Source organism: Ranitomeya variabilis, chromosome 5, assembly GCF_051348905.1.
Source record: "Ranitomeya variabilis isolate aRanVar5 chromosome 5, aRanVar5.hap1, whole genome shotgun sequence".
Classification (NCBI taxonomy): domain Eukaryota; kingdom Metazoa; phylum Chordata; class Amphibia; order Anura; family Dendrobatidae; genus Ranitomeya; species Ranitomeya variabilis.
The window spans coordinates 85,134,164-85,147,336 of NC_135236.1; the positions used below are offsets into that span (position 1 = coordinate 85,134,164).

The 13,173-nt window shown below is 42.1% G+C and overlaps 1 protein-coding gene across 1 annotated transcript in view; it reads right to left on the minus strand.

The window, feature by feature from the left end:
* Positions 1 to 601: 601 nt before the first annotated feature.
* The window catches only part of RETSAT (retinol saturase), a 33,629-nt gene continuing 21,057 nt past the window's right edge, over positions 602 to 13,173 (minus strand). The window contains exons 8-11 of the mRNA XM_077262810.1: positions 11,760 to 11,869; positions 9,771 to 9,937; positions 7,697 to 7,856; positions 602 to 3,222 (exon numbers count right to left, since the gene is read on the minus strand). Coding sequence (XP_077118925.1) covers positions 3,077 to 3,222; positions 7,697 to 7,856; positions 9,771 to 9,937; positions 11,760 to 11,869 — 583 coding nt within the window. The 3' untranslated portion in view covers positions 602 to 3,076. The remainder of the gene's footprint in view (positions 3,223 to 7,696; positions 7,857 to 9,770; positions 9,938 to 11,759; positions 11,870 to 13,173) is intronic.

Here is a 13,173-nt window from a genome sequence, read left to right on the forward strand (position 1 = left end):
GGTGTCTGTATGTGTGGGGGGGATGGATTATTGCACATTTGTAAAAAAAAAAAAAAAAGTTCCAATCTGGAAGCCCCAAACCTTGCCTATCAAGGCAAACAAACAAACAAAAAACGAAAGTAATAAACAGGCAAAACCATAAAAAAAGAAGACTTTAAAAAAAGGCAAAGTAAAAAGTATAATTAAAAAAACACTAAAAAAAAACTTGCACAAATACAATAATGATTTGGACTCTTAGTGCTTTGTGATATGGTAGGAAGTCTTCGTTGTCTCTGCCATAGGAAAATATTGGATTTTTCTTTTCTTTTTATAGAAATTTGATGTTCCTAAAACAAAATTGATTATATAACAATATTACAGAGGGATTTCAATGTCCTGGGGATGTTACTTACCGGTAAGTCCAACAACCTTTCTACATACAACCATGAGATAGGTGTAAGAGATGAACATCTCATGTAGAACCTCTTTGTCACAGCGCCCCTTCAGTCTGGGAGGTGAATTGGTCTCTGAACTTCTCATGTGAAAACTAGTGCAAAGCCACAGATAAGGGGGACAAAAACCCTGAACCATATATACATATACAACAAAAAAACCTCAAGGTAAAAATGTCTACAAATATTTTTTATTTATAGAAAAACATTTTTGTATCACAAAAACAGGAATTTTCCCAGTTGGGGATCATTTACAGTGTTCCTTTCCATGACAGTTTCTAAGGTCCACAAATAGACCTCATTTATTACAACTAGAGCATTGTATTGAGTTCATATTACCAAAAAAAAATCACAAGTCAAATCTCACATTTCAACTGTCAGAAAAAAACACAACAAAAAAACAAATAAAGAAATAATAATAATCAGGCACTAGAGTCCCAAAATGGTCCTTGCCCCATGTGAATGACACATGATAGCTGGGATGCATCAGATTGTCCATCAGGAGCTTCAAGTAACACCTCCGCCCATAATGGACGCCCTGCCTGACCAGATTAGAGTGGTTCTACAGTATTTTAGAGTCAAAAAAATATCCATAAGTTTTAGATATGTGAGCATGATAAGTTCAGAAGCAGATTTTATTCCATGTACATCATTTTCTACAGCAATCTTTACGTGCCTTATGCTAGTCTATGGTTTTCATTGTCGGGATACATAGAAGTCATTGGAAACCAACACTAATAAGTGTCCAGACCTTTCTATTGACTTCTAGGGGAGAGAGAAAAAAAACAAAACAACACAAATATAAAATTTGTGTCAAAACAATAATTAAAATTCTGAAAATAAAATTACCTAGCACTAAGGCAGAGTTAGACAGTGATTTAAGCCAAGGGATAACGGACACAGGTCAGACACAAGTCTTAAAATATGTGTGATGTCTCCTATACCGAAAAGTTGTTGTTTTTTTGTCTGTTTGTTTTTTATATATTTGCATTCCTCATAAAAAAAACAAAAATATTCTTGAGCATCTTTTTTAATAATCTATTTGTGTCATTCCTTGTTATTCCTCCTGGAATCGTATGAATAATTTGACAACAGAACATCGCGATCCCTTTGTCAATCTGACACTGTTCACACTGTTTGGAGCGTGATACTGCAAGTACATCACCCTCCGCCAAAAAAAAAAAAAAAAATTAAAGTGTCACCTTTCTTATATTTCCAGGAGGACTAAAACAGTACAGAGTTTTAAAGTGTAACTGCAGTTTCAGGCGAACTTTCAGAATAAGCCGTCGTTTGTGTGTCCTGGAGCAATAAAATATTTAGGGCCATAAATGACTGCTATCTGGATGTTTCATTGGTTGCCCCTCTGCCTGCTCGACTAGCTAATTGTCAGTTTTCCCGTAAGGTTTATTCACACATCCAATGGACTGATTAATCAGAGTTTGATCAGAGAGTGGTCATGGTGTCAGCAAAATTTCTCGCATGTGGAGCAATAATAATAATAATAATAATAAAAAAAAAAGTTTCTCCGCCTTCTCCGTTCTGACAGTGTCAAAATCGTATCGCACTCAGATGTCATCAGAGTGTGGTTGATTTTTTTTTTCACAGGCCCATAGACATTGCTGATTTTGATCCGACAGGTCTCTGCGATATCCCGCTGACCGAAAATCATGGGCATGTGAATGGCCCCATGGACATCACAGGTAGGAAAATCACAGAGCCCTTAAGTTCTGCTCCTGAAGGTAGGAGTTTAACTGCTATAAATTTTAGTGATGAGCGAGTATACTTGTTACTTGAGATTTCCCGAGCACGCTCGGGGGTCCTTCGAGTATTTTTTAGTGCTCGGAGATTTAGTTTTTCTTGCCGCAGCTGAATGATTTACATCTGTTAGCCAGCATAAGTACATGTGGGGGTTGCCTCGCTGCTAGGGAATCCCCACATGTAATCAAGCTGGCTAATAGCTGTAAATAGCTGTAACCTGATCTCTCATCGAGCTGATAATCTGTCTCATCACTTTTTCCTTCGGACAAATAGTAGCAGTGAATTAAGTGAATGATTAGTATAGAAGACAGGAGAATGATAAGAATATTCTTATTTCTAATTTATGGAAAAAAGATTACTCTTAAAAAAAAAAAAAAATGTATGCAGGTTATTTATGCGGAGGATGTACTAAATAATATTTCGGGAGAGCGAGCAAGTGTCTGTGTACTCTCGTAGAACTAAACGTGTCCTGTACTGTCATCTAATAGGGGGCTGATCGCCAAAAGCGTCATGTGAAGTGTATTTTTCCTAAAGTGCGCTGGTTCTTGTCATTAACCTGCTTAATGCTGCGGAATTCAATCAATATTGTCCGACTGTGGAGCCAAAAACTAGGAATTACAATAATTTGTGAATGGTACTCTTACGTAGCACCTGTCTACATATTGTAGGTTATGCCATCCTTTTGGATTTTCAGTAAGTCCCCAGGATCAGGGCAGCACAGTACAGGTAATGATCCGGGTCGACCACAGCACAGGCACCACAAGTCCCAGACTATGACAGTGGACAAGCCTACATTCTGTTGTCAACTGGTTCAATTTCGTCTTCAAGGTCTATTTTTAAAGCTTCTTATTTTCCCAGCAGATTTGGGGTGTTCAGGGGCCTGACGATTACTCAGCCTTTTTGGCCTTGTTTTGGAGGATTTGTCGTTGCAGTCTCCTAAGGTCAATAAAGAGGTTACGTCCTAAGATTTCAGAGGCGCACAGTAACGCTGCATTTAAAGCCCCGGCAAATCCACATAAGAGGAGATCTTGACCTAAGAAGGTGGAAAAGAAAGATACTTTATTTAATAGAATAAGGGATCATGAGCTCGTTCTAAGCCATCATATAGTTAAAAAATAGAATATACCGTAGATCACTTTTTTGTCTTGGCAATAATTTCTAATATGAGACTTATTAGTTTCTTAGATGTTTTTTGTGGTTTTAGGAAATGACGCCTTCTGCTGCCCCTCACTCTATCAGCAACTTACAAGTGCATATTGTGCTGCGATTTACTGTATTTTACATGGCATTTCTACCAGACATTTGGAGAACATGATTATATTTCCATACAGAAAAAAACTAACAAACTAACTTTTTTGCTTGTCTCTAATTATAATGTATATTTATATAGCTTTACACAGACACCCTGGTCTACACGGGCCCAGAGAGGCATGGGGAGTGAGAAAATGTGCCCACTCAATCACTGATGTGGCACCACACTCGCTCACAACCCTGACAGGCTGAGAGGCCCCTTTTCCTAGCACCAGTGAAACAGAGCGCTTCTAGCCCGGTAGGACTGCTACCAGTTCCTTGTTAGATGTACAGTGAAGCAAATAAGTATTTGATCCTTTGCTGATTTTGTAAGTTTGCTCAGTGACAAAGACATGAACAGTCTATAATTTTAAGGGTAGGTTAAATTTAACATGGAGTGAGAGAATATCAAAAATAAAATGCAGAAAATCACATTGTATAAATTATATAAATGTATTTGCATTTTGCAGTGAGGAATAAGTATTTGATCCCTCTGGCAAACATGTTGGCAAGCATAGCAGTCAGACGCTTTTTGTAGTTGATGATGAGGTTTGCGCACATGTCAGGAGGATTTTTGGTCCACTCCTCTTTGCAGATCATCTCTAAATCATTTAGATTTTGAGGCTGTCGCTTGGCAACTCGGAGCTTCAACTCTCTCCATAAGTTTTCTATGGGATTAAGGTCTGGAGACTGGCTAGGCCACTCCATGACCTTAATTTTTGAGCCACTCCTTTGTTGCCTTGGCTGTATGTTTTGGGTCATTGTCTTGCTGGAAGACTCAGCCACGACCCATTTTTAATGTCATGGCGGAGAGAAGGAGGTTGTCACTCAGGACTTTACGGTACATGTCTCTATCCATTCTCCCATTGATGCGGTGAAGTAGTCCTGTGTCCTTAGCAGAGAAACACCCCCAAAACATAATGTTTCCACCTCCATGCTTGTCAGTGGGGACCGTGTTCTTTGGGTCATTGTCAGCATTTCTCTTCCTCCAAACACGGCGAGCTGAGTTAATGCCAAAAAGCCCAATTTTTGTCTCATCTGACTACAGCACTTTCTCCCAATCACTCACAGAATCATCCAGGTGTTCATTGGCAAACTTCAGACGGGCCTGCACATGTGCCTTCTTGAGCAGGGGGACCTTGCGGGCTCTGCAGGATTTCAAACCTTTACAGCGTAATGTGTTACCAATGGTTTTCTTGGTGACTGTGGGCCCAGCTGCCTTGAGATCATTAAAGGGAACCTGTCACCTCAAATTGGCGGGATATGTAAATGCCTTTTTTCCTGTCCTATGGGTGGTGTTTCGTCTTCATTTCTCCACCCCATCCGTCCCTGTTGTCCGCAATATGTAAGTGAATTAGAGTACTTGCCCTCCATACTTTGCACGTGCGCAATGCAATCGTCACACGCGCAGTAGTATGCTTTGCCTAACTGAGGGCAAAGCCAAGAAGCATTACTGCGCATGCGCCCACGCACTATGTCCCGGAAGTATTTCACTGTGTTCTGGGACATAGTGCGCGGGCGCATGCGCAGTAATGCTTTTTGGCTTTGCCCGCAGATGGGCAAAGCATACTGCGCGTGCGCGAGCGAAGATTGCATTGTGCACGCGCAAACTATGGAGGACAAGTACTCTAATTCTCGACAACAGGGACGGATGGGGGGGGGGAAAGAAGACGAAACGCCGCCCATCGGACCGGAAAAAAGGCATTTACATATCCCACCAATTTGAGGTGACAGGTTCCCTTTAACAAGTTCCCTCCATGTAGTTTTAGGCTGACCTCTCACCTTCCTCATGAACAAGGATACCCCACGAGGTGAGATTTTGCATGGTGCCCCAGATCGATGTCGATTGACAGTCATTTTGTATTTCTTCCATTTTCTTACTATGGCACCAACCGTTGTCTCCTTCTCACCCAGAGTCTTACTTATGGTTTTGTAGCCCATTCCAGCTTTGTGTAGGTCTATGATCTTGTCCCTGACATCCTTAGAAAGCGCTTTGGTCTTGCCCATGTTGTAGAGGTTAGCGTCTGACTGATTAATTGAGTCTGTGGACAGGAGTCTTTTATAAAGGTGACTATGTAAGACAGCTGTCTTTCATACAGGCAATGAGTTGATTAGGAGCGTCTAACTGGTCTGTAGGAGCCAGAATGGTTGGAAGGGGATCAAATACTTATTTCTCACTGCAAATAAATTTATACAGTGTGATTTTCTGGATTTTTTTTTTGATATCAAAGCGTCTTCATCAGATAGCGTTGATACGCGTGGGACTTTGTCTTCTTTTTCCCCCCATGGTCAGCACTTAATTACCGGTCATTGTATTTCCATCTGACCGCCCAGGCTTATTGGGTGTCCGGACTAACAACTCAGATAAGTGATTATAGATTATTTTGTCAACTCTGTCAACTTTCCGGACCTGATTTCTGTGCAGCATGTTTGAGAAATATGCTTACACCAATGCCCCTGGATTTAGGGCATGGGCGTTGTATTAGAGTAATGCTTTGTATAGCTGTCAGCAGACAGGCAGGGGATATGAGCGTCCCATTTTTTATGGAGATATTTACTGTCTGGACGAGTCTTTCATTATAAAGGTGCTTTGGTAATATACCTCTTTATCCACTATATAGTTATAGTAATCTTCTTAAAGGTCACACAATAACCTTTATTAGTAGTTTCATTTATTAAGCATAACAGAGAGAGAGACCACATGGCCTTACACTAGCCTTTATCCTCTTTGGTTCGCTGCGCTCTGGGCTGAACCTAAACCCCCTCCCCTTGCCTCTAGCAGCTAAAAACTCCAAAACTTAAGATTGGTCAAAACTCTTTAATGGACGGTCCTAGGGAGGCAGTTTTGATGCCATTGGATCTGGCCGGGCCCCTGCTACGCATTGAGTCCAAAAACAGCTTTGCTATCAGGCTCCTACTAGCCATTCTACGTATCTCCCCACCCTGTGGTACTAAAACGGATCGAAACCCTGGAAGGTGTTCAGTCCGTTGAACAGTTCTCAAAAGTGTAACTGGTGTGTGGCCAAGACCTACGGTAAGTCCATATTCGCCTTATGAAATCTAAGCGGTCTGAAAAAAACAGTTAAACTGCATGGTTTGGATCCACCTCTGTCTTCCTGTACTAGTTGGTGGGGATGTGAATTCCCTCTTTGAAGCCGAGAAGCTGGGCCACCTGCTGAGACTTGTGTCCTACTACGTTTTCAGGAGTACTGTAAGGTGTCAATAAATGCCCCCATTATATATATATATATATATCACTGTTAAAGTACTGGAGGGGAGATATGTGTCGCTACGCTTAATGGCATCAGTGATGTAAAACCCAGAGTATTTACCTCCAGCACACTACGTGCTGTGAGGTTTAAGCTAAGTTGCATAATGGGCTGGTTTTTTTTTATGTGGACATCCATAGAGTGGGTGGGAGGGTGTACACCTTATCTCCACCTGCAGAGCCAGCACCGCCGTGTACTGACAGGACCTGTGTGATGTCACAGTCATGTGATTAGTAACATGGGCAGAGAGGTGCATCTTTAAAGCCGCAGTGTTCCCGTGACTACTTTCGTGTGCAGCCGAGTGAGCTGATCTACCACAATATTGTTGGTTTATAACCCTCTGACTAAGGGCTCTCCCAGACAACCATATTAATTGGACAGAGATAGGAACCTAGTACACTGACTCCTCATGTATTTCTATGCAGCTGTTACACTAGGGTTTGGAGACTGACGGCCAGTTTGTGCTCTGCGTTCTGATCTCGGTCCGATTCATACAGCCATCTGACTGAATAGACTGAGCATTTCTGATTTTGGACTGCCGATCCCTTTGTTTTCCCAGAAAGACGGCACCTACAGAGATGTCTGTCAGCGGCTCTCTCCTAGAACACCAAGTGAGCGCTTCTGTGTAGAGACAGGAAGATGGTTGTTGGGCAATCGATCGACCCAAGCACCGCATGTCCAACAGCCATCTAATGTGTATAGCCGGCTTTAAAAGTAGGAAATGACTAGGGCTTATGTGTATGTTCACATATACCAAATATTCTAGGTATTAAAAGTAGCAACAAAGGGATTGAAATTGTCAAATCTGATCCAAACGCTGTGGGAAAAAAATCCTGTGTAAATGGACATGAGTAATGCACAGGATTTTCTATTTTCTTTTTTACTCCTGGACGTCCCCTTAATGTGCGTTTCTAATCATACAGTAGTTACCATTACACCACATCTCACCTGTCAAGTAAAGGCCCTTGATGGGAGTTTGGGGTCTGATGGCGATCGCGGTCTCAGGGCTCATCCTGACCATATCGTGGTCTGCTCCATAAAACTCTCCTCGCGGGGATCCGAGGTAATGTTGATTTGTGAGAGGGGATCCGCTCGTATAGCAGTCAATCTACAGAAGGAAGAAAATTGTATGAGGGCATCAAGGAATTATCAGATGGGGTGAAAAGGTCACCTCAACTCTAGGTAAAAAGCTTTCTGATAATGACGGGGGTCCCTAAAACTATATGAGGTGGGCGCTGGAGGTAGAAATCTAGCCCCAATTGAGATAAATGCGATGCTAAACAAAAGCCTTTCTGCCTTACTAGCTGCCTGGCATGTGGCCAAGAAGAAAGTAAGAACGTCAGGATAAAAATCAGAATGTAAGCAGACGTCTGTTATAGAGGAAAAATAATATTTGGATATTTGGAAATTGCCTTTTAGAGATTTTACAAGGAGCTTCTGGGTAAAGGGACTATTAGCAGGATAAACTACAAAAAAGCCCCCCTGCTCTGGAGAACCTGTCATGTCCTATATTGCACAGTTTTAGGGGCTTTGTGCAAGGTTTAGTTTCTCGAGTGGTGGTGCCGCAGGGGATTACACACTACCAGCCTCCCTAACCAATCACAGAGGATTACTGGGGTTCTCCGCAGTGGGACACATGAACAGAACCAATCATACACCAGTCTTAGGCTAGTTTCACATTTGCGGTTAAGTCCGCAGCGTATTGTCCGCAACCGCAGACGCATGCAAACGTCTGATAACGCAGCGTTTTTTATCCGCATCAGCTTACACATGATGGTAAAAAAAAGGCAGCGTTTTTACATATGTTTGCACTTTTTATGCGCATGCATTTGATATTTCCAGGAGGGTGTGTCTTTAATGGGCATGTCTAAATTAGTTCCTGGACATGCGTAGTCCGAAGTACGCAAGCGCATCAAACGCATGCGTACGCAAAGACAAGTGTACGCATGCGTTCCCATAGACTGTAATGCATTTTTTGGCCGCATTCCTAGCGCTAACAATCGCATACGTTTCTAGGTGGCAAATTGATGCCTCTAAAATTACTACATGTAGCGTTTACCGCGCCAAGCCGCAGACGACGCATGCGTCGTCAAACGCGACAAAACGCAACCAATCGCAGACACATGCGTCCCTAATGTTAAAGATAGGAAAACACAACGCATGCGGAAAATTGCGGCACAAACGCTGCGGACACAACCGCAAATGTGAAAACCGGCCTTAATGAGGGGCCTGCAGGAATAAGATGCACAAAATTCATTAAGAGGCCCCACACCAGTTAAAGGGGTTGTCCGGCCTTAGGGTACAAGCAGACATTATTTGACTGCGGACTTGCACTGTAAACAGAGGATTCTCTGGCGCCAAGAGCAGGCAGTCTTATAAGTCATAGAAGTATGAGATTTGCATACTTAAGTTCCAGCCACATTCCGACTAGACTTGTCCGGCCTCGATCAATACACTTGCAACAATCAAGGATGCACACATCTAGTAGGCAAGTGACCACATGTATGCAAATCACATCCTAGCCCTCACAGTGCAGATTCACATAGAGTGACTCTACCCTAAGCCCGGAAAACCCCTTAAATAAATTCAGCGCATTTTATCAGTGGTGTGTGCCCCACGGTCAAAGACTGGAATAACATATCTGGCGTAAGAAACGCTGCCACTTTTGAAAAATTTGACAGGCGGAGGCAGCCTCTCCTCCTCCCAAGTTCTGCCCATTTTGTCAGAGCTGCTTGAAACTTGCATGAAAATGCCGTAACTTGCAAAGTGTTTGTGCTTTTTCACCTTGCACAAAAATTTGTTGACTTAATGTGCTTTATGCCAGTTTTTTGGCCTGAACAGTTTAATGAATCAGGGCCTATATCTATAAGAAGGAGACTAAAATACAGCAGGTAACTCGCTTCACCCACCCGGCTCATTCTCCTTGGATCCATCGTGTTCCTTCTAGGACCCACCATTTTCCTTCTTTCTCAGTACCCTGTCCCCGGTCCTGTTGCTCTTCTTCTGCTGTTGTTCCACTCACCTTGTCTTTAATCTGAGGGAAAAGCTGTATGACGGTTTCCAACATGGACTCAGCAATTGCGTTCTTTACCCCCTCATAGTCTTGTCCACGTTTTTGCACCTTATTATTCTTCCACTCCTCAAACCACTCATACGGTGTGAAAGTCAGCGCGGTCAGAGTGGATTTTCCTGGAAGGTGATTTTTAGAAGTTCAGAAATTTAACTAAAGTTTTTCCATTCCGAACTTCATTTATGTCGCAATTATTAATAATTCTTCATGTAAATTTCCTATTTTTATACTCGTCAATGAGACACAACAACATAATCTCTCCGTGCAGAGCTGATCTATAGGATGGTCCCTCTGTGCCGCCATATGGCCGCTGATTAGACCGTCATATGTAACCGCAGAGGGTAGCAGTATACTACGATTTACTCTTTAAGGGTTATTGCAGTAGAAATCTCAGAAAGGCGTGAGAGTCATGACTGTATTGCCTTTGTGTCGATTATTTGTCCACCACACGGCGTTGTACATTTTCAGATGTTTACCAGGCATTCAGTGTATAAAATAATAAAGTAGAATAAATAGTCATATCTTGGGTGGAACATCAAACAATCCAGTTACCCTGAAGGTGCAGAGCGAGCCAGTCACTGATTATCTGATTGCTCTTTGCTCTCCATCCCATAAAAGTTAATTTTTTATTAATCAAGTCCAAATCAAACTATTGCAAAAGGAATATTTAGTGTGATAAGTGTGTACAGCAATTTGTACTATATGCTCATGCATTTACATAGCCTATGACTATGATACAATGCGTTCATAGGTTTCTATTCCAAAGTGAAATCAAATTTGGAGAAAATAGGATCCAACCCCCCCAAAAAAAAGGAATGTCCCCAAACTATACCCTACAGTAAAGAAATATCCCAGACCAAAAAAAAAAAATACACCAAATAAATAAAAATCTTAGAATAGTGACCCCAGACCTCAAAATGACAGGGCACCCCAAATCAGGCCTCAAAATAATTCGAGACCAGGGATGTGAGCAAACCGGAACTGTAAAGTTCGGGGTCTATATGGGACCCCTAATGTTCAGTACCGAACTCCGAACAGACTTTCTACTAAGTTTGTTTTACTGTTCTGGTTCGGTGCCAAATAAAGTTTGTTGAAAGGCTGCATCACAGCCAGTCAATAAGCTTTTAGGCAGTGGACACTTCCGGAGCCATCACAGCCATGCCAAATATTGGCGCATCTAGTGGAGCACCATTTCTAGAGTGGCTGGGGGCTGGTCTTATTAGGCTAGGAAGGGGCCAATATCCATGGACCTTCCCAGCCTATTAATATCAGGCCACTTGGACTTCGACCTCCTGGTTCAAGAGTGATATGATTTATTTTTTTTAATTTTATGTTATTTTAAGTCATTTCCCTATCCACATTTGTTTGCAGGGCAATTGCCCTGCTCTTACCCCCCATTTTGCAGCTATGTAGCCCTTACTATGACCATTTTGTAGCACCAAAGTTCGGGTCCCCATTGACTTATATGGGTTTCAGGGGTCAAGTAATGGGACCAAAACTGAACTTTGGACTAAAGTTCGGCTGAACCCTAACTTTAATGGGTCCGCTCATCCTTACTAGAGACTGCAAACCAGCCTCAAAATGAAGAACACCCATAATCTATAAAGACCACTAATGAGTACACAGATTAAATAAAAGATGCAAAAAAAAGACCCCAGACAAACACTTTATAAAATACAAACCCCATATCCCCTACATACGAACCTATAGATCCCAAAGCAAAGTAGTAACTACAGACTTCTTAAATAAGTTCAAAGCTAAGACCAGACCCCCTAAATAACTGTACAATAAGGGCTAGGACAGAAATGTGTGCAGAGAGTGACGATAAGTTGCATTCATTGTAGGGGACCATCTCCTAGACCTCATGTATGGGGTGAATTTATTGTAGAAGACAAATATACAGATAATACACTAATCCCACAAGCCTCTCTAGGAGCCTACCTGGACAGCGCTCCTCGTGGGTTGGGTCTTTAGCAGATGGGGAGGAGACATATAACATTGGAAGGTGCTGAGGAGCATCATCAACAGAAGCTGAAGAGTAGTTTTTCTCTCTGTGCAGGAATTTAATATATTTCGTGAATTAGGACGTGTAGACACAAAGAGAATGATAATAATCTGCAGTATAAATGCTGGTTGAGAGAATTATAGAAGCCAAAATGATTCTGTATGTACATGGGTATTCTGCATGTGCCAGAGCTGGTTTACAAGCTGGAAATGCGTCAGAAATCATCCATCACATTGTATGGAAAACAAAGGGTTTATCCCACCAGGTATGTAGGATAGATCATACATTTATGATTAGTATTGGTCCAGCCAATGGGGCTGGCACTGATCACAAGAACTGGGGGCCCATGTTCTCTGTGTGAATGAAGAGTTAGCGAGTGCTTGTCACATATGGGCACTACAACCTCATTCACACAGGACTTAGGACCTTTGGGATCAATGAGGGTCGCAGTTATTGGATCCATTGCTTATTATGGAGGGTCCAAGCCTCTGGGACCTGTCAAAATTGAGAACTTGTATCCCTGTTACAAAGTGAAGTGGCCGGTCGGACGCTCGATTCATTTTCTAGGAGGCTGCCGGGAAAAGCCAAAAGGCAGTGCTCGGTAGCCCCATATGGAATGAATGGAGTTGTAGGCGAGCATGTGCACTGCCGTTCCATACTAATAGGGATAACAGTGCCTTGTTCAGCGGTCGAACCCCCCCATATTAAAATTCTCATTCATTTTAATATCTAATTTAATATTATTGGCATTTTATGTCATACACATACAGATGGATGAGATATGAGGGGATATACAAGATGACAAGCGGAAGTTTTAAGATCGAATAGAACCCAACATTGGAGAGCAAATGATACTAGCGCTCAGCGATGAATAAAGCCGCCAGGACATTTGTTATGGCTCTCCACAGTGTAAAAACAAATATAATATACTGATTATTTCCGGGAGAACCCGACAACTGCGGAAATAGGATAAGAGTAAATTGGTGGTGACCACAATTAAGTAATAAAAGTTTTCATGTAAATGGCTCCATCATAAGATCAACTCAACCATAGGGTATGGGAGTCGCAGAGTTCTGATACACAGGAATCACATACTGTATACTGATAACGAAAAAGTGTTTGCAAAGGGCGATAGCAGTTACCTAAGAGATAAAATAATCCTGTTCCTGAGCATGGTGGTCCCACAAGTCCATTTGCATGTGTGACCACCGCTCCATTGACTTTTATGGGACTGATAGAGTTCATGTGTAAATAGGGGAAAAAAAAACTGATCTGCAGCAGTGCTGGGAAGAGCCGGCCAGGATTGGCATTGGACCAGTCTCATCTATTCCAGAACTGTAGAGAATGTTT